The sequence below is a fragment of the Monodon monoceros genome, unplaced genomic scaffold, assembly GCF_005190385.1.
Source record: "Monodon monoceros isolate NGI ecotype Baffin Bay Population unplaced genomic scaffold, NGI_Narwhal_1 Super_Scaffold_1, whole genome shotgun sequence".
Lineage (NCBI taxonomy): Eukaryota > Metazoa > Chordata > Mammalia > Artiodactyla > Monodontidae > Monodon > Monodon monoceros.
The window spans coordinates 78,607,023-78,633,633 of NW_021703765.1; the positions used below are offsets into that span (position 1 = coordinate 78,607,023).

The window sequence follows — 26,611 nt, forward strand, 5'->3', positions numbered from 1 at the left end:
GGAATGGATAAAGAAGATGTGGTGTGTGTACACAGTGGAATATCACTCAGCCACAAAAAAGAATAAAATCTTGCCATTTGCAACAACGTCAATGGACCTAGAAGGTATTATGTTCAGTGAAATAAGTCAGAGAAAGACAAATACAGTGTGATTTCACTTATATACGGAATCTAAAAAGCAAAACAAATGAACAAACGTAACAAAACAGAAACAGACTCATAGATACAAAAAACAAACAGGTGGTTGCCAGAGGGGAGGGGTGTGGGGGGATGAGTGAAATAGGTGAGGGAGATTAAGAGGTACAAGCTTCCAGTTACAAAATAAATGAGTGATGGGGATGAAATGTACAGCATGGGGAATACAGTCAACAATATTATAATAACTTTGTATGGTGACTTTGGTCTTTGAAAACTGCCCTAAATTTGCTGTTGACTTATTGTTATCATTTTGTAATGTACAGAAATATCAAATCATTATGTTCTGTACCTAGAACTAACATAGTGTTGTAAGTCAATAATACTTCAATTAAAAATATAATAATATAAATATTTCCCCCATTTTGGTGCCCCTGAGAGCTGTGTATAACTTACTGAAAATCAACAATGGAAAAATATATTGGTCATTTGAATATTAGAATATAGTAATACTCCTCTACAACAGTTTAATTTTGAAAATCCCCTTTCCCAAAGTAGAATACTACCATATTATTTATCTTTTTAAATAAGGTGAATTAAAATTGATTTCATTTTGGAATTTTGTGATACTACTTGAGGGATTTTAAAAACTTTCTTAGGCTATCCCAAACCGGGGCTGAAGGTTTGCCAACCACTGGCTATGCACTAGGAATACAGAGATGAGTACGACTCAGGCCTGCCCTTGATGAGCTCACAATCTACCTAGTGGAGTAACAAGCATATTTATTAAATTATTACATGACATTAAAAATGAATAAAACAAACAAAATGATTAGAATGAGAAGACTTCAAAAAGAGACATATCACTTGAGCTGGGCTTTGAAGGGTGGGTAGGGGTTTGAACGGTGAAAAAAGGAATACTATCACCCCAGACTGTAGGAGCAATAGTATGAACAAAAGTAGGACACAAAAGCATTTGCTGAATGTTTCCACTAAGATCAGGAACTAAGCAAGCATGCCCACTCTCTCCACTGTTAATGTTGTACTAGAGATTACGTGCTAATACAACTGAACAAAAGAGTCAGTTGGAGAGATTAAAGAAGAAATGAAACTATCTCTATATAAAAATGATGTATAGCATGTCTGGAAACCCTGAGAGAATCAATGATAAAACTAATGGAAACAATAAAATAATTCAGCAGGGTAGTAGGATATAAAATTAACACACAAAAAAACAGTAGCCTTCATATACACAAACAATAGGCAGTCAGAAAACATAATGGTAGAGAAAACTATTTACAATAGCAATATAAACGGTTAAATTACTTAGGAATAAACTTAAATGTGTAAATGTATATGAGAAACATTTTAAGACACTCCTGAGAGACACAAAAGTAGACCTAACAAGTGGAAATATATTGCCTGTGTTTGGATAGAATGACTCAGCATCATAAAGGTGTCTCTTAACATCCCCAAGTTAACAGAAATTTAAGGAAATCCCAATTAAAAAAATACCAACAGACTTTTTCTGGAGCTAGATAAGTTGATATTAAAGTTCAAGTAAAAAATACACATTCAGAATAGCCAGGAAAAACTGACTAAATCTACAAAGGGATACTAACTCTACCAGACATTAAAACATACTCTGAAGGGCTGGAACTGGACCTCAGGGGAGGAAATGAGAAGATTTTATTAAATACCCTAGGGAAAGTCCCTGAATGCCATTCCAAGGGGTTTAGGAGAAATCCTATGGGCGAAGCAGAATGATCCAAGAGACAATAAAAGCAGGAGAGTGATGTATAACAATAACTAACATTTAATGAGCACTGACCATGAGCCAGCTCCATGTATTAGCCCAATTAATTTTCATAACAATTCAATTGGGTAGCAGCAGCATTATTCCCATTTTACTAACAGAAAGAAAACTGAAGCAAAGATAAGTAACTTATCCAAGTTACACAGCTAATAATGGCAAGACAGAGATTCCAACCCAGAAACTCTAGAGCCAGTGCTCTGGAGTCCTATACCTCATTGTAAATATAAGGTCTCAAAGGAATCTTCTGGTACACTGTGGAGGAAACCAGAGTGGAGGAGAATGGAGGCATGGAGGTCAATCAGAAGGCCCACCATAGTTCATATAGAAGGTGATAATGGTCTAAATTATTTACCCATAATGTAATTTCATTTCTGCAGGAGTTAAGGCAAATAATTCCCTTTAAAAATAGAACTTTCTTTTTAGAATTTAAGTGACATGATAGGAAATTTGAAGAAAAGAGTGCTGTAATGGTACTCATGGAGCTTACAGCTCTAAATGTCACTTTCCCTAGTGAGGAAATTGGCAATCTTAGTGAATTTCAGGGAAGTGAAGCAGCAGGAAAATGTATTCCTGTTGCTGCCTGCGAAAAAGTAAGCACAATATGTGTGACCAAAAAACAGGATGAGGAAAATGTTTCTGTATAATGAAAAGACAGATTTCAGTTTTCACTTTACGGCCAAGCTAGTAATTCACGAGAAGAGAAAATTGCCATAAGTGCCAGGCATATCAGGTATTCAATAAACACTGTGGCATCAAACTGAATAATAAGTGGAGTTTACTATCCAATTTTACTACCCTAAAAGTCTTCATACAGTGTAAGTAGTGACTTTTAGTAATATTATTTCTCCTTAGAGTTATTTCTAACTCTAAGAAACTCATATTTCCAAACCAATAATAATAACAACAGCAAAACAAGCTTGAATAAAACATCAATATAAACATGTAAAACAGGGACTATCATTATTTGATACTTCGAATAAATTATGTTTATCTTCAGTTCAGTGGATTTCTTAAGGTTTAACACTATAGCATTTTGTGAGGTTTATCATCCATCTAGTAAAATGTTGGTAACATAATAATGTTCTTAACTGGGACACCACTATGAAGGAATTTGTGATGTTTGTTGTGATGAAGTTTACATTTGTACTACCATGAATAAAGGATTTCCCAACCAAACTTGAAAAATAAAATTAGAAGGACATGTATTTTAGAAAGCAAAGTATATGACTTTAGCATATTATTTGTATTCAAAGATAAGTATGCTATAAGAAATCATAATTTATTCTTTAAAACAAGTGACTCAAATTTCTGTTTGAATATACTTTGTTAGAATTACTCAATGAGCAATTTAACTATTTTGTATTGACATTCTGTAAATCAGCCTTTTCTCCATGTCAGACTGGTTTCACCTCTCCCCTAGCAAAAAATAATAAAATTAATTTCCCGGATATTGGAGGTGGGCTGAGGCAGGGAGATTGCAAAGGGAGACGGATGACGAGAGTTCTTGACTGAGATGCAGTTGTGTCTCAGTGTTTTTCTTTTACCTTCCTGAGATGTGAAGATCCTGGCACTTCCTCCGTGTCACTGACACTGCTTTCTGGTACTTCACTAATGTCTCTGTTCGCTCTTTCCGTTAATGGGCTGCCACGGTTTTCCAATGAAGAGACTTTCGTGCGAGTCTCAGAATAAAGCCTTTTGGGTACTGCTTTTCTCGAGATATACTCTGCGTCCTTGCTGGTTACATTTTTACCAGCCTCTGAATTTGAATGTATCAGCTCTGACCTGAGGTATTAATAGAGATTAAATGAATGAACTGTTTACTTTGAAAGATATATTTTTATATAATTAATGGATCAATATGGGATGACAATAACACTGGTTTAGGGAATATACTGAAATAACATTGAACTAATTGTTGAAAGTTAAGATTTACATACATGATTATCTAGAAATTCTCTTGACAGATTCAGATTTTTCAGTAAAACAACCCAATGTATATGAGACAATCTTGTGACACGGTAATAGGGCGAAGTTAGAAAAAAGGTCAAATAAATTACAGTATGACAAAATTGTGTAGAGTCATTAAAAATCATGTTTCCAAGTTATTATCAACAATACTGGAAAATGTTCACAATATAATATTTTGTGGGAAAAAAAAGAATACAAAACTACATATGCTATATGACCCAATCTTGTTTTAAAATGCAACTGTATGCAAAATTAAAAGTCTGAAAGAAAACACAGTGTGCCAAATATTAACAGTGGCTATCACTAGATGGTAAAATTGTCGGTGTTTTTTAACTTATTCTTTGTACTTTCCTGCATTTTCCAAATTTCCCATAGTAAGTTTATGTTACTTTTACAATGAAGCACCTTCCACCAAAAAAAAAGTTATTAAGAGACAAAAGGGGGAACTCCCTGGTGGTCCAGCAGTTAGGATCCGGTGCTTTCACTGCCGTGGCCCAGGTTCAGTCCCTGGTCGGGGAACTGAGATCCCTCAAGCCGCGCAGCGCAGCCAAAATTTAAAAAAAAAAAAAAAAAAAGAGAGACAAAAGGGGAAAAAAAGAAAGAAAAGCAATGGCTGTTTCTCTCTCTAAGAAAGAGAGTTCTGGGTAGTGAATACAAACTTTCCTGTGAACCTTAACACTGTATCACTCCTAAAAAACAACTACTGAAAATGGAAATGAGTTTTAGGTAACGACAAAGATAAACCAGGCAGTCCTGTTAAACTGTGATCATAAGAGAAAAAGCAAATATCTAGTGAAAGATGGGTGATATTTCTCTGTTACAGTTAGGTCTTCCTGGAGCTTTCCTGATTCAGTTAAAATTTCTGATCTTCTAATGTTTTCATCCTCAATTGTTTCCTAAGTGAATGCCATTGAATTATTTCAGAATAAGACTGCAATGGCTTTATCCCAACCAATAAAGACATTAAAACATGGCCTTACCTTTTTCGTTTTTGTGAAAGACACAGTGATTGTGGAGAAGATGCTCTACTTGGCTCATCAGCTAATGTAGCCAAAATAAAGTTGGCTTCCAATAACATATCGTCAATACTTAAAGCCATGGGTCTAAAAAAGACAAAGTCAGAGCAAACATCACACTCATCACACTCACACTCATTTTCTGATGGACATTGGGAAAACATTAAAAAATGATAATTTTGGAGTAAAAAGAAACAGTAAAAGTCTTGTCTTTTCACAAATCGAGACAGTCCTAAGAACTAAAAGTGTCCTTAGAAATCATCACATCCAATTTCATAAAACACATTCATCCTAGCCCAATCTCTCTGAAATTTTAGTTCTGAAATATCATATAACATACCATAGTTTCATAGAGATTTAACTTGTTTAAGCCATGTATAATTTTCTAATTTGGCAATTTATTCAGTATGTCAAGTTTATAAATGTTTTTACTCTTCAGAATAATATATCTTTCTAAATCAAGTTACCAATAAAAAGAACTCTAGGTTATGACATCTTTCAAAATTTTAGTTTGATAAGTGTTGCTAGTAAAGTTAAGGAATTCCTGAGGTGTGAATTAATTTCAAAGTGAACCAAAGGGTTTTATTATTAATGTATGACAAAAGAAAAAGAAACAAACTCAGAAATTTCCCAAGGACCTACTTCCCAGGAAAATCAAAATGAATGGCTATAGGAGCATGTGTAGCTTCTGAAAATGTCAGCATTCCCTGAAAGGAAAAAAAGGGGAAAAATGTGAAATCTTTATTAAAAATTGCCATTGATAATTCTAATTGGACACAAATTTTGGTTTACCTTCAGTTCTTTGAAGCAAAATGTTATTTCAGTGTTGACTCCAATTTGATAGAAGTCAAACTCATCTGGCCCAACAAACATCTCACTGTATACAGAATTGGTCAAATCTGCTCAATGTTATAGGAAAGTAAAGAATAAAATTAGTTCCAGTGGTATTTGTTAAATTTTGATAAGAAAATAAAGCATAAGTGATAAGTTAAAAATAGCCATAAATTCTCTGACATTCCTTCATTGAGAGGTGGGGTCTATGTCTATGTCCCCTCCCCTTGAATCTGGGGTGAGTGGGCTCTTCGTCTGCTCTCACCAATAGGATATGGTGGAGTGACCTGGTGCTAGTTTCTGGTCTGGGCCCAGGCCTTAAGAGACTGGCAGCCTCCACTTCTTCAATCCCACAAGCCACACAGGGCAGCCAAAAAAAAAAAGTAAAAATCAACTTAGAATGGGAGAAAATATTTGAAATCATATATATGAAAAGGGGAGAAAAATAAAAAGACAAATAACTCAAGTGAAAAATAAGGGATGTGAACAGACATTTCTCCAAAGAAGATACACAAATAAGCAATAAGAACACAAAAAAAGATACTCAACATCATTAGTTGCTAGAGAAATGAAAATCAAAACCACAATAAGACAACACTTCACACCCACTAGGATGGCTATCGTCCAAAAGACAGACAATAACAGAGGTGTTGAATTTTTTTTCCCCCAGAGGTGTTGAATTTTGTTCTCTAATATTTTATTAAACTTTTATGTGCATTTTTTAAAATGAAAATATGATGATACTATGCATACCATTTTATAATCTATTCAATAATGTATCCTGACTATTTTTCCATGTCAATAAGTACATTTTCCTAATTATTTATGTGTGTTGGTGTTTTGTGTTTTCCACTACAAAATTAACTTCAATAAACATCTTTGACATACACACCCAGAGAGAAAGAAATGTATATATACACACACACAAGACTTCTTTTTTTTTTTTTTTGGCCACGCCACATGGCTTGCAGGATCTCAGTTTCCCGACCAGGGCTTGGACCCAGGCCACAGCAGCGAAAGCACCGGACCCTAACCATTAGGCCACCAGGGAACTCCCAAGACTACTTTTAATAGCTTCATAGTATTTCACTAGACCAATCTCCTGTTGTCAGATCTAAGGTATATAGAAAGAGATGAACCAAACTATTGAGTACTTGTCTCTAGACAGTGGGATTTCAGGTGACTTTATTAGTGCTTTTTATGTGTTTTTAATTTTCTTCAATGAACATGAATTATGCAAGTGTAAGAACAAAGGAGAAATGGTATATATATTTTAAAAGGACCAAACAATACCTTACAAATACCTTCATCTCAATCAAGAAGGCTCATGTCATGACTTGTGTTTGCTGGGGGCGGCGGGGTGGGGGGGTGTCACTGGATTGGGAGATTGGGACTAGAAGATGGAAACTATTATATAGAGAATGGATAAACAACAAGGTCCTACTGTATAGCACAGGGAACTATGTTCAGTATCCTGTAATAAACCATAATGGAAAAGAATATGAAACAGAATATTAAAAAAATTAATTAAAAAAAAAGAAGACTCATGTCACTCCCAGTGTGCTGGCGTAGAGTAAGTTCAATAATAAAGTTAAACAATTGGGTCCCCAGTCAACCATAACTATAACTACTCATTAGAAAGCTTCTTACAAGGGACAGTGTCTGAATAAATGGCCATTTATTCAGAGATGGCATTATGAATATAAAACAGACCCTTTCACTAGCCAAGCATATATTTTCCAGATCATGCACCCCTGAGTGCCAAAACAGAATGCTAGATGGGACTTTGAGAGAAGCAATAAGAGCACAGTGGTAATGAGACTAAGCCCTGGAGCCTGACAGTCTATATTCAGATCATAATCCACCACTTATTAACTGTGTGACAGCAGGCAAGTCACCTAGTTTCTCTGTGCTTCATATTCTTCATATAGAAAATGTATACTAATAGTACCTACATCACAGACTTGTTACAAAGATCAAATGGATTCAGAAATGTAAACCATTTAGAACAGAACCTGGCACAAACTAGACCCTGCAAAGTCGTCTGACCCAACTTAAGCCCTGGTTATACTGGTTTTTCACTTCAAAATAATGTTTCTTCCTTTGTATTCTTTCTTTACAGCTATCACCAAAAAAAAAAAAAAAATCCAAGGTCAAAGAGTCTCAGACAAGTGGTGCCCATAATACCCTAGTAAATTTCCTTAATAGCAAAACTCCTGACTTAATCATGCTTTAGTTTCTCCATTCCATCTGTATAACTCTTAGAAGAGCTGACTTAATATTCACGTTGGGACTTCCCTGGTGGTGCAGTGGTTAAGAATCCGCCTGCCAATGCAGAGGACACGGGTTTGAGCCCTGGTCCAGGAAGGTCCCACATGCTGCGGATCAACTAAGCCCGTGCACAACAACTACTGAGCCTGTGCTCTAGAGCCCGCCAGCCACAACTACTGAGCCCACGTGCCACAACTACTGAAGCCCACGCACCTAGAGCCCGCGCTCCACAACAAGAGAAGCCACAGCAATGAGAAGCCCATGCATTGCGAGAAGAGTAGCCCCCACTCACCGCAACTAGAGAAAGCCCGCGCACAGCAACAAAGACCCAACGCAGCCAAAAATAAAATAAATAAATTTATAAAAAATAATATTTCATTCATTAAGAAATATTCATATTTTCTGTCCTATATATTTGCCATCTGGAATATCTTACATTTCTAACTTAAAGTTACTTTTCCTTTTTATGTGGTCAAAGATCATCTCAACGGGATTGCTGGCCTCTTAATTTTTCTTTATGCTAAATACAAAGGATGAGAAATAGACCTTAAAATTTTAACTGAAAAAATATTTTTCTCAGTAACCATTCTAATTTTATTTTTTTAATACATTTATTTATTTATTTTTGGCTGTGTTGGGTCTTCATTGCTGCATGCAGGCTTTCTCTAGTTGCGGAGAGCAGGGGCTACTCTTCCTCACGGTGCACAGGTTTCTCATTGCGGTGGCTTCTCTTTGTTGCGGAGCACAGGCTCTAGGCATGCGGGCTTCAGTAGTTGTGGTACTCGGCTCAGTAGTTGTGGCTCATGGGTTAGTTGCTCTGAGGCATGTGGGATCTTCCCGGACCAGGGCTCGAACCTGTGTCCCCTGCATTGGCCCAGTGGGTTCTTAACCACTGTGCAACCAGAGAAGTCCCATTCTCCTAATTATAAAACAATCTGAATTTCAAAGCCAAGTATTTTAATTACTGATTGTGACAAATTTCTCAGGTCTCTTAAAAATTTTAATGATCTTTCTACATTTTACTGCCTTTTAGACAAGAAAAAGTATTATGTCACTAATATTTACTGTATAACTGTACAGTAATCAGGAAAGCCAGGAAGTAATATTCCATCAAAGCACAGTGACAGATATAATCCTTACCCATTGATTCCTCATTAGAACTCTTAATGCAAACGTTCAGTGGAGTAACAGCAAGAGTAACTTCCTCTTGACTCGATGTAAAAAGAACAGTTGCCTCAGCAAGCACTCTATAAAATGTAAGGAACAGTAGTACATTATTTGAAGAACAAACAGAAAGAAATTATCATATTAAATGGGACTCATCTTTAACCTGGAAATAAATAGGTTAATTGTCCTGTATTTAGAAAAATCTACCCAAAAGACCTATCTTCATTTTTCTATATGAGCTGGTATATTTTTAGTATATCTTAAAATTACAACATTAGGAATCCCCTGGCGGTCCAGTGGTTAGGACCCAGCGCTTTCACTGATGGGGGCTGGGACCAATCCTTGGTCAGGGAACTAAGATTCTGAAAGCCGCTCGGCTGCAGCCAAAAAAAAAGAAAGAATTACAACATCATTTGAAGGCCAAGAGAATAGCAAAATATATTCTAAGTAAAACATGTGAAAACTGCAGAATAAACCAAACACTAGAATAAAATATCTTTAATTCTATGCTTTCACATCCCCAATACATTTTTTAACAAAAATGACCTGGGATCATACTCCTAAGGGAGATAGTAGAAAATGGAGATGTTCAAACAGAACTGGGGTGAACTATGCTGGAGACGCAGTCGAGGGGTAGAGGTTTACAAGGAGTCTGCTGCCTGTATTCTCTTTCCCTTTGTCACTTGTCCTAGATTATTAACTATTTCTTTCAAGGTTGTCCTTAGACACGCTGGCTCAGCGGCCATGGCTCATGGGCCAGCCGCTCTGCGGCATGTGGGATCTTCCCGCACCGGGGCACAAACCCGTGTCCCCTGCATCGGCAGACGGACTCTCAACCACTGCGCCACCAGGGAAGCCCTGGGCTCGCTTTTTAAAAACACATTTATTGAGATATAACTCACGTTCTACACAATTCACAGATTTAAAATTGTTTGATTTGCATTTCCCTAACAACAAATGGTGTTGATCATCCTTTTCACGTGCTTGTTGGCCATTTGCATACGTTCTTTGGAAAAATGTCCATTCAAATCCCTTGCCCATTTTTTAGTTAGGTTACTTATTATCTTTTTATTATTGCATTAAAAGTTCTGGCCTATTTTTTGTTTGTTTTGTTTTGTTATTCATTGCTGCGCACAGGCTTTCTCTAGTTGCGGCGAGCCAGGGCTACTCTTCGTTGTGGTGCGCGGGCTTCTCATTGTGGTGGTTGCGAAGCACGGGCTCTAGGCACGTGGGCTTCAGTAGTTGTGGCACGTGGGCTCAGTAGTTGCGGTTCACGGGCTCTAGAACGCAGGCTCAGTAGCTGTGTTACAGGGGCTTAGCTGCTCCACAGCATGTGGGATCTTCCCGGACCAGGGCTCAAACCTGTGTCCCCTGCACTGGCAGGCAGATTCTTAACCATTGTGCCACCAGGGAAGCCCTGGCCTATTTTTTAAATTGAGGTGAGGTCAGATAAAAATGAGATTCTTAGAATTTCTGTAATGTTAGTGTTAACCTGCTAATAGACATTAGATTAGCAGAGTTTCTCGATGCCAAAATGTCAGGAACACCTACCAAATTAATCTGGAAACTTTTCCAGTGTTAAGGGAGAGGTGTTGTACAAGATACTAAACAACCTGATACCAGAAATGACAATATGAATGTGCAATTCAAAAAGGAAGAAAAATACAAATTGCTAATAAATATATGAAAAGATGCTCAAACTCCCTAGTAATAAAATAAACACCAAAAAATGACTTTTTATATATTAAAAAAAAAAAAAAGACTGTGTCTTCCATAATAGGAGTTTCCTTCTCTCTTTCCCTCTCTCTCTCTCTCTCTCTCTCTCTCTCTCTCTCTCTCTCTCTCTCTGGTTACCAGGTGCCATGTTGTGAGGACAATCGGCCAGCCTACAAAGAGGCCTGCGTGGTGAGCAACTGAGGCCTACCAGCAACCACATGGGTGAGCTTAGAAGCTGACTTTCTGAGGCCTCCCACAGCCAGGTCAGTGAGCTTGGGAGTGAAATTCTCCAAGTTCAGCCTTCAGATGAGACCACAGCCCTGGCTGATGGCTTGACTTCAACCTCATGAGAAACCTTGAGCCAAAAGCACCCAGCTAAGTCACACTTATTATTTTGAAGTAATAAACGTCTGGGTTTTTTTAAAGCTTTAAGTTATGGGGAAATTTGCTTCACAGAAATAGGTAACTAATACACTATCTTATGCACTACTAGCAGCATTGTTTGTGATGGCAAAAAGTCGGAAACAACCAACTTTTTCACTAATAGGGTAATGGGTAACTAAATTATGGTTCATTCATACAAGTAAAAATTATGCAATCATTAAAAAGAATAAAATTGATTTAACTAGGGCTTCCCTGGTGGCGCAGTGGTTGAGAGTCCGCCTGCCGATGCAGGGGACACGGGTTCGTGCCCCGGTCCGGGAGGATCCCACATGCCGCGGAGCAGCTGGGCCCGTGAGCCATGGCCGCTGAGCCTGCGTGTCCGGAGCCTGTGCTCCGCAACGGGAGGGGCCACAGCAGTGAGAGGCCCGCGTACCGCAAAAAAAAAAAAAAAAAAAAAAAAATTGACTTAAACTGACATAGACACTAAAAAAGGAAGTTGCCAAACAATAAGGATGGTAGGACATTTTCTTTTAAAAAACTATGTATGTGTCTAGTAGGTGATATAAATTTGAGAGAGACGGAGAAAAAAAGAGAAAGAAAGATATCCATAGCTATAGGGAAAAAGAAAGTTATAGAAAGACTGGCTATAAATAGAAGATGATATAGAAGGATTACACCAAATTGTTAATAGATGTTAAACCCCTGCCAAGTGGGATATATGTGGCAAGTAGAAGAGAAAGACTTCCATTTTTCATCTCTGCACTCTTCTATAAATTTTAGATGTATTGCAAGGAGCATGTATTTCTTTTGTAATTTAAAAAACAATAAGGATAAAATATCTTTTGGCTTACAAAGTAATTAATGTTTAAACTACAGCTTAACTGAAAAATTGAGTACCTTTCACTGACAAATATGTCCCACTCATTCTCTAGAAAAAACAAACAAACAAACACTTAGGGATAAAATCAGTTCATGTAAAAGTGTTAAAATTTCCTCATGCTGTGTGTGTTAAGACTCAGATAGAAGGAACCATATAAATGCAAAGTATTATTAGATAATATATTTTTCTCTTAATACCACTTGATGTAGAAAGCCACTGATGGGATACTTCTAGAACATTTTGGCCACTAAATTATTATTTCTACCATTAGGCAGTTATTATTATCTACTTTTACCTTTCTCAAGGTTTCCTCTTGATCCTTTAAGGTGATTTCTACAAGTCCAGTGTTAGCTTAAAAAAATATAACTGATTTAAAAGCTCTAGGCTATTAATTCTTTACTCTGTGACCATAATATATTCAGAAAAATAAAAATAAACAACAGAGAACTCATTACCTTGGTTGAATCACTAGTGTATTAGAACACATATTCTTTTCAAAAATAACTTGCAAAGGCTGACTTTCTTGAAAACACAAATTATGAATCCTTTTAATACCTTAAAAATAATAAAGCAACCTGTTAATAATTTTAAGTGCAAAATTAACATATTTTAAAAGTCTTTAAGTTTCAGAGCCAGATTAAAATAATAAAATTAAAGTAATATTTAATATCTGACAGGTGCACAAAGCTTACAAGCACTATCCCTTAATGAATGTGTTTATCGCTCCCTAGTGGACACCATGTAACATGTCACACCCTCCAACCAATTAGGCAGTAGAGTTCCCACATTCTTTTGAAATACAGGTAATTTCTTAAATTGTGTGTAAAATAGTAATTGCCCACTACAGATTATATGTCTATGATTCTTTTTCAGTATTTTTCATCCAAACTGATATTTTTGGATGGGAACTTTAAAAGTAAAACCTGAGCATCCGGTCTGTGAATTCTTTCCCTCTGAGAGGAGAGGAGTGTGGAGCAATAATGGCTATGGCCCAATGTACCGGCAACTGCAGGATATGTTGTACGTACATTACCTCTGATCCTCACAATATGCCTGTGGGATAGGTACTTGATCTCAGAAGAGGAAAGTATAGCTCTAGCTCTGTTAAATGACTTCAAGGCTATGCTGTTTTAACAAGTATAGCTAGAATTTGAATCTAAGTTTGTTTTATCTCTCTTTTTTTTTTCTGAATCTGAGTTTGAATATGGAGCCCGTGTAATAAAATCCAGGTGGGCTATAACTTTCTACAGCATAATAATGTTATAATAAGAATCAAAAGGATTCACTATAAACATTTCTCAACTTATTTTTTAACTGAATTAATAACAACAGCAATATTTATTATTTTCATAAATATTTACTGAGCACTTACTGTGTACAAGGCTGATCAGTTGTTCTTTTGTTTTGTTTTTTGTTTTTTTTTTTGACCACGCAGTGAGGCATGTGCGACCTTCGTGACCAGGGATTGAACCTGTGCCCCCTGCATTGGGAGTGCGGAGTCTTAACCACTGGACCGCCAGGGAAGTCCCTGACCACTTAGTTGTGTTTTTTTTTTTTTAATTAATTAACTATTTTTTTGGCTGTGTTGGGTCTTTGTTGCTGCATGCGGTCTTTCTCTAGTTGCGGCGAGTGGGGGCTACTCTTCATTGTGGTGCGCGGGCTTCTCGTTGCAGTGGCTTCTCTTGTTGCAGAGCATGGGCTCTAGGCGTGCAGGCTTCAGTAGTTGTGGCACACGGGCTCAGTAGTTGTGGCTCACGGGCTTAGTTGCTCCGCGGCATGTGGGATCTTCCCGGACCAGGGCTCTAATCTGTGTCCCCTGCATTGGCAGGCGGATTCTTAACCACTGCGCCATCAAGGAATTCCTGATCAGTTGGTTTTTAATGGATAACAAACCACAAAATTTAATCAGAAATTTAGTGGCTCAAAATAACAAACATTTGTTATTTCTAACAATTCAGCTGAGTGGCTCCTCTGGTTTGGGTTGGCTTAGCTGTGGCTGGATCATTTTGAATGGCCTCATATTCATATCTGGGGCCTCACAGTTGGGACAACAGGGACAGCCGGGATGGCTGGGGCCTCTCACCACATGGTCTCCTATCTTCCAGGAGTCTTCGCTGGGCTGTGCTTATTCTCATGCTGATGAAAATGTTCTTAGTTTAACAGTGGAAGCTGACAGGCCTCTTGAGGCCTAGGCTCGGAACTCACACAACATCACTTCTAGTGCATTCTATTGATATAAAAGCAACTCCAAGGCCAGCTGAGATTCAAAGTAGGGAAACACACAGGGATGAATTTGGGAGCTGTGGACTAGCAAAGAACAACTCAGACAAAAATTTCTGACCTCACAGAGCTTACATTCTAGCGAAGGGAGGCACACAATAAGAAAATCAAAAGCAGTACTTCCTTGGTGGTCCAGTTGTTAAGACTGCGCTTCCACTGCAGGGGGCACAGGTTTGCTCCCTGGTCGGGGAACTAAGATCCTGCATGCCGTGTGGTGCAGCCAAAAAAAGAAAAAGTAAAATAATTTGTCTGTCACATAGTAATAAGTAGCACAGGAAAAAAGGAAAGCTGAAAGGGGGCTGGGGAGTGCCAGTGGTGGTGGGCAGCAATTTCAAATAAGGAGGTCAAGGAAGACCTCATGGAAAAGATGCCATTTGAGCAAGACTGAAGGAGGTCTTTGAAAGAGCAAGCCATGTGCTATCTGGAGAAGGAGCTTGCTAGGCAGAGGGAACAGGGACCCAGCGTGGGACTCCCAGATCATGTGGTATCTTACCGGCCATTGTAAGATCTTCGGCTTTTACCTTGGGTAAAATGGTGAGCTTTTTGAGAGTTTTAAGCACAGGAGTAACATAATCTGACCTATTTTAAAGGGATTACTGTGGCTGCTATTTTGGGAAGACACAAAGCTCAAAAGTTGGCATATCTTACTTATTTTAAAAAATATTTTCAAGTTACTTTTAGATGGATAGGTAATAGAAGGTAATAGATGTACATGGTATAAAATTCAAAGGATACCAAAGAATAGACAGTGAAAATAAGTCACCCTCCACCTCTGACTCCTGCCACCCCAGTACCCTACTCAGAGGTAACTACGGTTACCAGTTTCTTAGGTATTCTTCAGAAATAGCCCATGCATATACAAGCACAATCATATCTCTATAACAAATACCTGACTTGGGTGAATGTTCTATTGGCATTGCCGAGGATGTCCAAGCTGAGAAATGCCTTATTTCTTTGTCATCCCTGATGCTTTTTTTCTTGCTACTTGCTTCCTTCCCCTTTTTCCTTAACACACGCTAAACACTTGCAGTCTATACCTTTGACCACACTGCTCCCTCATCATAGAATGCCTTCCCATTTCTGACTATTAGAAATTTAGCCCAGGACCAGATGACTTCACAGGCAAATTCTATCAAACATTTAGAGAAGAGCTAACACCTATCCTTCTCAAACTCTTCCAAAATGTAGCAGAGGGAGGAACACTCCCAAACTCATTCTACAAGGCCACCATCACCCTGATACCAAAACCAGACAAAGGTGTCACTAGGAAAGAAGACTACAGGCCAATATCACTGATGAACATAGATGCAAAAATCCTCAACAAAATACTAGCAAACAGAATCCAACAGCACATTAAAAGGATCATACACCATGATTGAGTGGGGTTTATCCCAGGAATGCAAGGATTCTTTAATATATGCAAATAAATCAATGTGATACACCATATTAGCAAATTGAAGGAGAAAAACCATATGGTCATCTCAATAGATGCAGAGAAATCTTTCGACAAAATTCAATACATTTATGATAAAAACCCTCCAGAAAGTACACATAGAAGGAGCTCACCTCAACATAATAAAGGCCATACATGACAAACCCACAGCCAACATTGTTCTCAATGGTGAAAAACTGAAACCATTTCCACTAAGATCAGGAACAAGACAAGGTTGGCCACTCTCACCACTATTATTCAACATAGTTTTGCAAGTCTTAGCCACAGCAATCAGAGAAGAAAAAGAAATAAGAGGAATCCAAATCAGAAAAGAAGAAGTAAAGCTGTCACTGTTTGCAGATAACATGATATTATATAGAGAGAATCCTAAAGATGCTACCAGAAAACTACTAGAGCTAATCAATGAATTTGGTAAAGCAGCAGGATACAAAATTAATGCACAGAAATCTCTTGCATTCCTATACACTAATGACGAAAACCCTGAAAGAGAAATTAAGGAAACACTCCCATTTACCATTGCAACAAAAAGAATAAAATACCTAGGAATAAACCTACCTAAGGAGACAAAAGACCTGTATGCAGAAAACTATAAGACACTGATGAAAGAAATTAAAGATGATACAAACAGATGGAGAGATATACCATGTTCTTGGATTGGAAGAATCAACATTGTGAAAATGACTATACTACCCAAAGCAATCTACAGATTCAATGCAATCCCTATCAAACTACCAATGGCATTTTTCACAGAACTAGAACAAGAAATTTCACAATTTGTATGGAAACGCAAAAGACCCCGAATAGCCAAGCAATCTTTTTTTTTTTTGCGGTACGTGGGCCTCTCACTGTTGTGGCCTCTCCCGTTGCGGAGCACAGACTCCGGACGCGCAGGCTCAGCGGCCATAGCTCACGGGCCCAGCCGCTCCGTGGCATGTGGGATCTTCCCGGACCAGGGCACAAACCCATGTCCCCTGCATCGGCAGGCAGACTCTCAACCACTGCGCCACCAGGGAAGCCCTAGCCAAGCAATCTTAAGAAAGAAAAACTGAGCTGGAGGAATCAGGCTCCTTGACTTCAGATGATACTACAAAGCTGCAGTAATCAAGACAGTATGGTACTGACACAAAAACAGAAATATAGATCAATGGAACAGGATAGAAAGCCCAGAGATAAACCCACGCACATATGGTCACCTTATTTTTGATTTGAAGGCAAAAATATACAATGAAGAAAAGACAGCCTCTTCAATTAGTGGTGCTGGGAAAACTGGACAGCTACATGTAAAAGAATGAAATTAGAACGCTCCCTAACACCATATACAAAAATAAACTCAAAATGGATTAAAGACCTAAATGTAAGGCCAGACACTATAAAACTCTTAGAGGAAAACATAGGCAGAACACTCTATGACATAAATCACAGCAAGATCCTTTTTGACCCACCTCCTAGAGAAATGGAAATAAAAACAAAAATAAACAAAGGGGACCTAATGAAACTTAAAACCTTTTGCACAGCAAAGGAAACCATAAACAAGACAAAAAGACAATCTTCAGAATGGGAGAAAATATTTGCAAATGAAGGAAACATTTGCAAACGACAAAGGATTAATCTCCAAAATTTACAAGCAGCTCATGCAGCTCAATATCAAAAAAACAAACAACCCAATCCAAAAATAGACAGAAGACCTAAATAGACATTTCTCCAAAGAAGATATACAGATAGGCAACAAACATGTGAAAGAATGCTCAACATCACTAATCATTAGAGAAATGCAAATCAAAACTACAATGAGGTATCACCTCACACCAGTCAGAATGGCCATCATCAAAAAATCTACAAACAATAAATGCTGGAGAGGGTGTGGAGAAAAGGAAACCCTCTTGCACTGTCGGTGGGAATGTAGATACACCCACTATGGAGAACAGTATGGAGGTTCCTTAAAAAACTAAAAACAGAACAACCATACGACCCAGCAATCCCACTACTGGGCATAAACCCTGAGAAAACCGTAATTCAAAAAGAGTCATGTACCCCAGTGTTCATTGCAGCACTATTTACAATAGCCAGGACATGGAACCAACCTAAATGTCCATCGACAGATGAATGGATAAAGAAGATGTGGCACATATATACAATGGCATATTACTCAGTCATAAAAAGAAACGAAATTGAGTTATTTGTAGTGAGGTGGATGGACCTAGAGTCTGTCATACAGAGTTAAGTAAGTTAGAAAGAGAAAAACAAATACCGTATGCTAACGCATATATATGGAATCTAAAAAGAAAAAAATGGTTATGAAGAACCTAGGGGCAGGGCAGGAATAAAGACACAGATGTAGAGAATGGACTTGAGGACACGGGAGGGGGAAGGGTAAGCTGGGACGAAGTGAGAGAATGGCATGGACTTATATATACTACTAATTATAAAATAGATAGCTAGTGGGAAGCAGCCGCATAGCACAGGGAGATCAACTGGGTGCTTTGTGACCACCTAGAGGGGTGGGATAGGGAGGGGGGAGGGAGACGCAAGAGGGAGGAGATATGGGGATATATGTATACGTATAGCTGATTCACTTTGTTATAAAAGCAGAAACTAACACACCATTGTAAAGCAGTTATACTCCAATAAAGACGTTTAAAAAAAAAAAGAAATTTACCCACATGTGATGCTACCACCCAGATAGCCCTTCCTCTTCACCTTTCTCTCCTATGAATCTGTTGCCCCAAGTACCTCCATTGTGCTCTTTTTTGTTTGTTTTTTGTTTTTGTTTTTGTTTTTTGCGGCACGCGGGCCTCTCACTGATGTGGCCCCTCCTGTTGCGGAGCACAGGCTCCGGACGCGCAGGCCCAGCGGCCATGGCTCACGGGCCCAGCCGCTCCGCGGCACGCGGTATCCTCCCGGACCGGGGCACGAGCCCATTGTGCTCTTTTTAAAGCAACTTGGCTTGGTGTACTTCTTCATTGTGGTTCTTCTAGTCTTCCAGCTTAATAATAATTTTCCTTGATAGAATGCAAACAGGATAAAAATTTAGAAGTCCTGTTTCTTCTGTGTCATTATTGATTTTATCTAATGCTGCACAAAGTACTGGACTATAAGAGACAAGGAATTTTCACCAGAATCTCTTCCTTCATTGAGAAATCTCACTATTGAAACAAAAACAAAACAGCTGAACTAAAGAGAATGCCTAGTAATGTGGTTGACTTAAATTCTGACATAAGCTCCATATCTTCTCACAGACCAGTAACAGACAATTTGAGGTCCAGCAGCCAGTCCATGGACGGCTTGAGGAGCACTGCCTTATGCCATCAGCTGCCAGCCATGGCATATCTGATGCTATGATAGAATTCTGCTTGCCGTTTCATAGCTCAATTTGCAACTTCCCTCAGTGGCTCCAGAGAACTCTTTCAAACTTAAAGAGGTACAGCTAAGGAACAAGCATTATTTTGGAGATGTTCCATTTGTGGGGTTTGGAATTTCAGAGGTTAGTGATACTTATAAGTTGGCAAATGTTTCCCAATCCCTTTAAGTTCACTGTTATGCAAGTTTAAAGTCATTAGCATATCTGTAGAATGCCCTTTTACAAAACCTTAAAACCGTGAAGTGGAAATTCTGCCCTCTTGACACCATGTCATTAATATACATGTATGAATCAGGGTTTTATTTTCACTCAATAGCCAGTGCACCGCTCGTATGGAAGCCCCTCTCTGTCGGAGATCTGTCTTCTTGAGCAGGACAGAACTTATTAGCAGGTGCTTTAGATCAGAGCATGTTCTTCAGGGACAATTCACTGACTCATTTTTAGCCACTCTGGGGCCAGTGCCAATGACAATACAGAGAATTGATAGAATTATTATTAGGCAGGTAAATATTTCATATGAACCTTGGTTCTTGATGACATAAATCACCTTTTTTTTTTTCCTATTAGCAGATGCTAAATAACCTAAGGAATCACCGTTCTGGAAACCATTTATGGTTAGATTCAGAGAAGTTAGTCTTTTTTAGTGGCTCATGCCTTTGCAATTGTTTTCTATCAATAAGAGAGCCAAATTTACTTCACTGTCTTTAATTTCTTCCCAGTTCCAAATATGTATTTCTAGCAGTTTATTGGATATCTCTGCCCAGGTGATTTTTCTCAACTAAATTTGAACAATGTTTCTCCACCAGATTATAAAAATAAAATTGCAAACATAATTTCCTGGGTACATACAGTTTTGGAAAGTATAACTATTTACCCCAATTACTGGGTATCAGCATCTATCCCCTACTTCCCCCTTCCTTCCTGAGCCATCCTTCCCTGTTATGTAGCAGCCATGAGGTTTGGGTGGGACTGACTTCACTTCCAGTATCACTTGTGGGCCCTCATTGGTATAAATCAATTGATGTAATCTTATCCCCCTTGCAATTGAATTTGGTCCACATATGGCAATAAGCCAAGGCAATTAGAGAATGGAATTCCCCTGGCTCCCCAGGATTAGTTTAGGTTGGTCCAATCAGAGCAAAGTCAAGCACTTTTGTTCAGTGCATGTATGAAGTATGGCTCTCACTCCCCCAGATGTGAAAGAGCAAGCATGTAGCCCCAGCTGCTGCTGCTGCTAGAAGTCACCTCATTATTAAAAGTTTATAAGAGGAGGGAGACGCCAAGAGGGAGGAGATATAGGGATATATGTATATGCATAGCTGATTCACTTTGTCATACAGCAGAAACTAACACACCACTGTAAAGCAATTATACTCCAATAAAGATGTTAAAAAAAAAAAGTTTATAAGAGAAGCTGGCCTTACTATAAATCACATAGAGGAATGCAGACCTGAGAGAATTTTAAAAAGAAGCAGCAGCAGCTGCTGCAGCCTGGATCAAAACACGCCTATGACCTAATTTTGAGCTTTTAGTTTACATGAGCCAAAATTCCTCCTTAATGTTTAAGTCAGTTTGAGTTGGATTTTCTGGGTGGTTTTTTTTTTCCCTGTTATTTGTAACTTAAAGCAGGGGTCCCCATCCCCCCCACCCCCACCTCCTAGGCCGCACAGCAGGAGGTGAGTGGCAGCTGAGCCCCATTGCTACCCATCGCTGGCTTTACTGCCTGAACCATCCCAATCCCCCCATCCCCGTCTGTGGAAAAATTGTCTTCCACGAAACCGGTCCCTGGTGCCAAAAATGTTGGGGACCACTGACATAGCATCCTAACTCATACAACTTCCCTACAAAAGCTATTAAAAATCAACCAGTCACAAATATGTATTGGACATTAATCAAGCCACTTGAGACATACTTAAGAAGCTGAAAAGTTGGTTGTTTAAAATCTAGCTGGGGAATTCCCTGGTGGTCCAGTGGTTAGGACTCCATGCTTTCACTGCCGAGGACCCAGGTTCAATCCCTGGTCAGGGAACTAAGATCCTGAAAGCTGCGCGGTGCAGCCAAAAAAAATTTTTTTTTAATAAAAAATAAAATCTAGCTGGAAATAAGGGATGAGTATAATTGTAATAACATCAGTCACTGACTATTCAGTACTGCCTCTGTGTCAGGCACCACACTAAGTGCTTTACACATGTGATCTCACTCCATCCTCACAACAACCCCAGAATCTGAGGGTAGGTAAGATTATCCCCATTCTAGAGAAAAGAAAATGAAGGTTCAGAGAGATTATGTACTGTCACAAAGCTAATAAGAATTATAGAAGAATCCACATCCAAATCTGTGAGATGTCAGAGCTTGCGGTGCTTTTTGTGTGTGTGTGTGTGCTTTTTTTTTTTAATTTTTACTGAAATATAGTTGATTTACAATGTGTTAGTTTCAGGTGTACAGCAAAGTGATTCAGTTATACATACATATATATATAAAATTCTTTTTTAGATTCTTTTCTATTATAGCTTATTACAAGATATTGAGTATAGTTCCCTGTGCTATACAGTAGGTCCTTGTTGGTTATCTATTTTATATATAGTAGTGTGTATATTTTAATCCCAAACTCCTAATTTATCCCTCCCCCCACCCTTGCTGGGCTTTTAATCATGCTCTTTACATGATTCTGCTATAACATGAACTGAAGCTCAAAGAAGGAAAAAATAATGTTAAAAATTGATATTTTGCAGGGGAAAAATTAAGGAATATAATATAAATAAGATCTGAAATAAAAATATTAAGATAAATGTAAGATAAAATTAAGAAATATAAGATAAATCGTAACACTAATATAACCTTCCAGAAGACCATTCCACTATAAAAAGATTTGGACCAATACCACAAGTACAAGATTTTTTAAAACATACACTCCTAACTGGTAACTTCAAATAAAATAGCAGCCATCATTATAAATATTACTAGCGCTAACTCTTAGAAAATATGCCAGGTATTTCTTTAAACACTTTAGAACTATAACTTCCTATAACTCATTGAATCTTCACAAAAACCCTAGAAGGCTGGTACTACCATTGTCCCCATTTTACATATAGGGAAACTGAGGCACAAAGATGTAAAATAATTCGCCCAATGTCTCAGCAAGGAAGAGGCAGAGCAGGATTCCACCCCAGACCTTGTTGACCTCTAGAGTCCATGCACTTTATCACCATGCTATACATATTTAACCATGTAAAATCCTATATGACTACAACATTTGAATATCTACCATGCAAGCCTGGGAGGCAGGAAATCTCTTGGTGTAGCAGCGAGAATGAATGAAGGTTTTGGCTCCTACTATTGTGGGGCTGGACTCAAATCCAGGCTCTGTGACTTACTAGTTCTGTGACCTTGGGCCAGTTACCATGCTTCTTTCAGCCCCAGATAAAATACTATTTACCTCCTGGAGCATTTTTAATACAGGTAGGCATTATTCTTTTCTGTTCATTCCAAGGAACACTGTTACAAAGGCAGTCTTACAGAATATCATCAAGCAGCTAGTTAATTTTAGAATAATCAATTGTTAGAATTCAGATGGACATTTAAAAAATTGGTCTGTGTGCAGGCAAAACTTGTGCCACTGACAAGCCAAAAAAGGAAATAATTAATACCAATCAACTCACAGTACTTCTACAGAGACAAGTGAGATAATATTTATAACCGCCCTACCACAAAACTATACAAATTCTAAGCAATAGTGCAATGGGAAGTCTTGATATGCAGTTTGAATATTCTAAACATGAAAAATATTAACAAAACACACACATACTTTAAACTGGATTTAATTATACCTACCATGTCTGCAGAAGAATTGAATAACTACTTTGCACTTATCAGATCTGGTAAATATTTTGCATTTCTCTACATTTCTTTCGAGGGAATTCAGACATCTAAAGATAGGCAGAATTGACTGTAATACAAACACATTATAGAAGAGCACATACTTAATATGGTTGCTTCATTAGTTTAAAAACAACCTAACAAAAGAAGAGTAAGTATATTCGTAAATGAACAGACTGTTCTGCATGCCATTTAAATCAAGTATTAAGTACAGAATAGGTGTTATGCCCTATATAATGAATATTTCTACAATACAAGAGAAAACCATGCCCACTTACTCTTACCTTCATTCCCAATTTGCAATTTAAATTAGATATTGTGTCACCATCATTCATTTTCACCGAGGTTGACCATTGATAATGTTGAAAAAACACAGGCGAGAAGAGGACACATCCATATGCTGACCGACAAGAATTCACAGATCTTAAAGCAAGCTAGAAAAATAAAATAATAGCTATACAGGAAAAAAATCAACTTTAATGATTAATTTAAAAATTTTTAATTTAATTTTAATTTAATTTAATTTAATTTTAATTAAAAAAATTCTATTATGTTTAACATCGCATTGAAGTGTGTCCGAGTAAGGCTATGGGATGTGAACTGCATGATATGGACTACATTATACACATAAGTTATAGTACTGATGTAATATGGACTGCATTATACAGTGTGCATTTAATTTTCATATGTACACACATCTAAACGGAATATATTATATATAGGTATTAAGTCTAAAATCCTGCATGCTGAAATTGTATTTTTCTTTGTTTGTTTTTGGTAACAAGAACATATTTATAATTGTAAAAATGTAAATGCCCACAGGGGCCTTAACTTTAAAGCACAAAGTGGCAGAAGGCAATATAAAAGGGAGTAAAAAGATTGCAGCAAAATTTTCCCTCGCCTAAGGGGAGAGACTGTTAGTCAGCCAACTACTTCCACTTGGGAATGCAGGCCCCAAACTATCAGATCTTCTGAGTTTTCAACAGAATCAGGAAATTCAGATTTTTATGTGGACTCTCCCAATTACTGTTAGAAAATTATTTCATTTTTTAAAAAGAACATAGTGCAGGCCCCACAAAACATTTCTGCAAGCCATATCTAGCCTCTTGACCACCAGTTTGTTTCTTCTGGCTTAAATCAACTGTGTATGATTTTTAAGTTTACCACGCTCTAAATGTATTTAGATATGTAAAATAAAGATGAACAGTGAAAGGGCTGATTAGAATTTCTGGATTTCCTAGTTAACATTCAATCTGGACTGGGATTTATAAACATCTTTTTTCCTTAATCTATTAGTTAAATTTCTTACTTACACCTTTTTCAGAAGGGTCTAGCCACAGCTCATCACTAATTCGTGAGAGTGCTTGGATCGCTTTCCCAAATACTATGGAGAAAAAGAAAGGTGCCTTTTACATTCTTTTTCTCAAACAATAAAATCATAGGACTACTTCAGCATTCACAGGACTCAAGATAAATTCATAAGGAACAGTGTTTTATAGACTAATGCTACAAATTGTTTTAAGAAATATGGTAAAATACCCTTGGCAAAATGCCAGACACATAGTAAGTGCTCAATAAATTAACAGAATGAGGGATTTCCCTGGTGGTCTAGTGCTTAAGACTCTGCCCTCCCAATGCAGGGGGCCTGGGTTAGATCCCCAGTCAGGGAACTAGATCCCGGGAACTAGATCTAGATCCTGCATGCTGCAACTAAGACCCAGCGCAGCCAAATATATAAATAAATATTTTTTTTAAAATAATAAATTCACAGAGTGTGTGTGTGAAATAATAAAATGCAACAAAATTCTTCCTTTCTATATGTTCACAGTGTTGCATGGAACTACTGTGGCAAGCCAGTTTCCATACTAATGCATTTTTAAACTTGGTTTAAATAAATGTATACCCCCACCCCCCAAAAGTGTGAAAACAGAGCATGTAGGAGATGGTTTGAAGGGTTTTAATAACTTCACAGGCAGCAAAGTCAAAACAAGTCATGAGAGAGAAATTAGAGGAATTCAAGATGTATCTCTGATGTTTGAGCACAGAACATGCCAGATCTTCCCAGAAAACACAGTTAGATGCCCTGTCAGAAAGAGAGGCCAGGGCTGGATGAAATATTGGTCTTATCTGGTATGACACCATTTATGTTCTTATAAATTATAAGTAAAAATATGGCAAACAGATATGGGATACTATGATGCAATAAAAATGGATGGCCATATCAATCCATGGAAAAGTAGAAAAAAGGAAAAATAATTTCAGAACATAAAATCAGATTATCATGCTTAAGAATCAGAGTTGGCTGGCTTCCCTGGTGGCGCAGTGATTAAGAATCCGCCTGCCAACGCAGGGGACACAGGTTCGAGCCCTGGTCCGGGAAGATGCCACATGCCGTGGAGCAACTAAGCCCGTGCGCCACAACTACTGAGCCTGCGCTCTACAGCCCGTGAGCCACAACTACTGAGCCCACGTGCCACAACTACTGAAGCCCACACACCTAGAACCCATGCTCCACAACAAGAGAAGCCACCACAACGAGAAGCCTGCGCACCGCAACGAAGAATAGCCCCCGCTCGCCGCAACTAGAGAAAGCCCGCGCGCAGCAACGAAGACCCAACGCTGCCAAAAATAAATGGATAAATAAATTAAAAAAAGAATCAGAGTTGGGGGAATTCCCTGGTGGTCTGGTGGTTAGGACTCCGCAATTCCACTGCCAAGGGCCCAGGTTCAATCCCTGGTGGGGGAACTAAGATCCCGCAAGCTGCACGGCACAGCCGGAAGTGGGGGTGCAGGCCTCAAACTGAGAAAGAGAGGATGACTAGGGGGAGAAAAAGAGGCGTTTGTCCCTTTTTACCACTTCACATTCACCACTTCTTCCTGGAGCTAGCTAATGAAGACCTTTCATTCATTCAATGAATATTTATTGAGCACCTAGTATGTTCCAAGGACGGTACAAGCCAAGGCAATGCGGGTATAGCAATGAACAAGACGGGTTTACAGCTCCTGCCCTCACAGGGCTTAGAGTTACGGAGTAAAAACAAATTTAAACAATCATACAAATTATCACTTATTGAGAACTAAGGTACACATTGCAAGAGAGAACTTTCTAGAACTCTGAGAACATGCAACAATGGGGGGTCTTGTGCTTCCCTTTCCTGTTCATTAATACTGTTCCATAGAGGTCGTCAACACAGGGGAAGCCGGCTGCAACACAAGATGCCTTTCAATAATCACTTTCAGGTTATGATCTGTATGACCATTACTTTTCTAAATAGAGACTTTCTGGAGTAACTTACATGTTTAAAGTACCATTTACAATAAACAATAGTTCCTATACATTCCCATTCATTACTGAGCTCTTTACCTGCATTTTATTCCTACAATAAACCCTATAATGAAGATGCCGTTAATATTTTCATTTTACAGATAAGAAAACTGAGCCCAGAAGTGATTCCGTGGCT

At 38.2% G+C, this 26,611-nt stretch overlaps 1 protein-coding gene across 3 annotated transcripts in view; it reads right to left on the bottom strand.

Annotated features, from left to right (window-relative positions):
- RAD9B (RAD9 checkpoint clamp component B) overlaps positions 1-26,611 on the bottom strand; it is a 31,800-nt gene that overhangs the window by 4,636 nt on the left and 553 nt on the right. For 2 of the 3 annotated variants that reach the window (XM_029229285.1, XM_029229276.1), the window contains exons 2-10: positions 24,464-24,534; positions 23,435-23,584; positions 23,106-23,220; positions 12,639-12,738; positions 9,177-9,283; positions 5,727-5,833; positions 5,577-5,641; positions 4,899-5,021; positions 3,495-3,732 (exon numbers count right to left, since the gene is read on the bottom strand). In XM_029229285.1, the coding sequence (XP_029085118.1) occupies positions 3,495-3,732; positions 4,899-5,021; positions 5,577-5,641; positions 5,727-5,833; positions 9,177-9,283; positions 12,639-12,738; positions 23,106-23,220; positions 23,435-23,584; positions 24,464-24,534 (1,076 nt within the window). The remainder of the gene's footprint in view (positions 1-3,494; positions 3,733-4,898; positions 5,022-5,576; positions 5,642-5,726; positions 5,834-9,176; positions 9,284-12,638; positions 12,739-23,105; positions 23,221-23,434; positions 23,585-24,463; positions 24,535-26,611) is intronic. The other variant, XM_029229296.1, reaches the window with a different exon arrangement.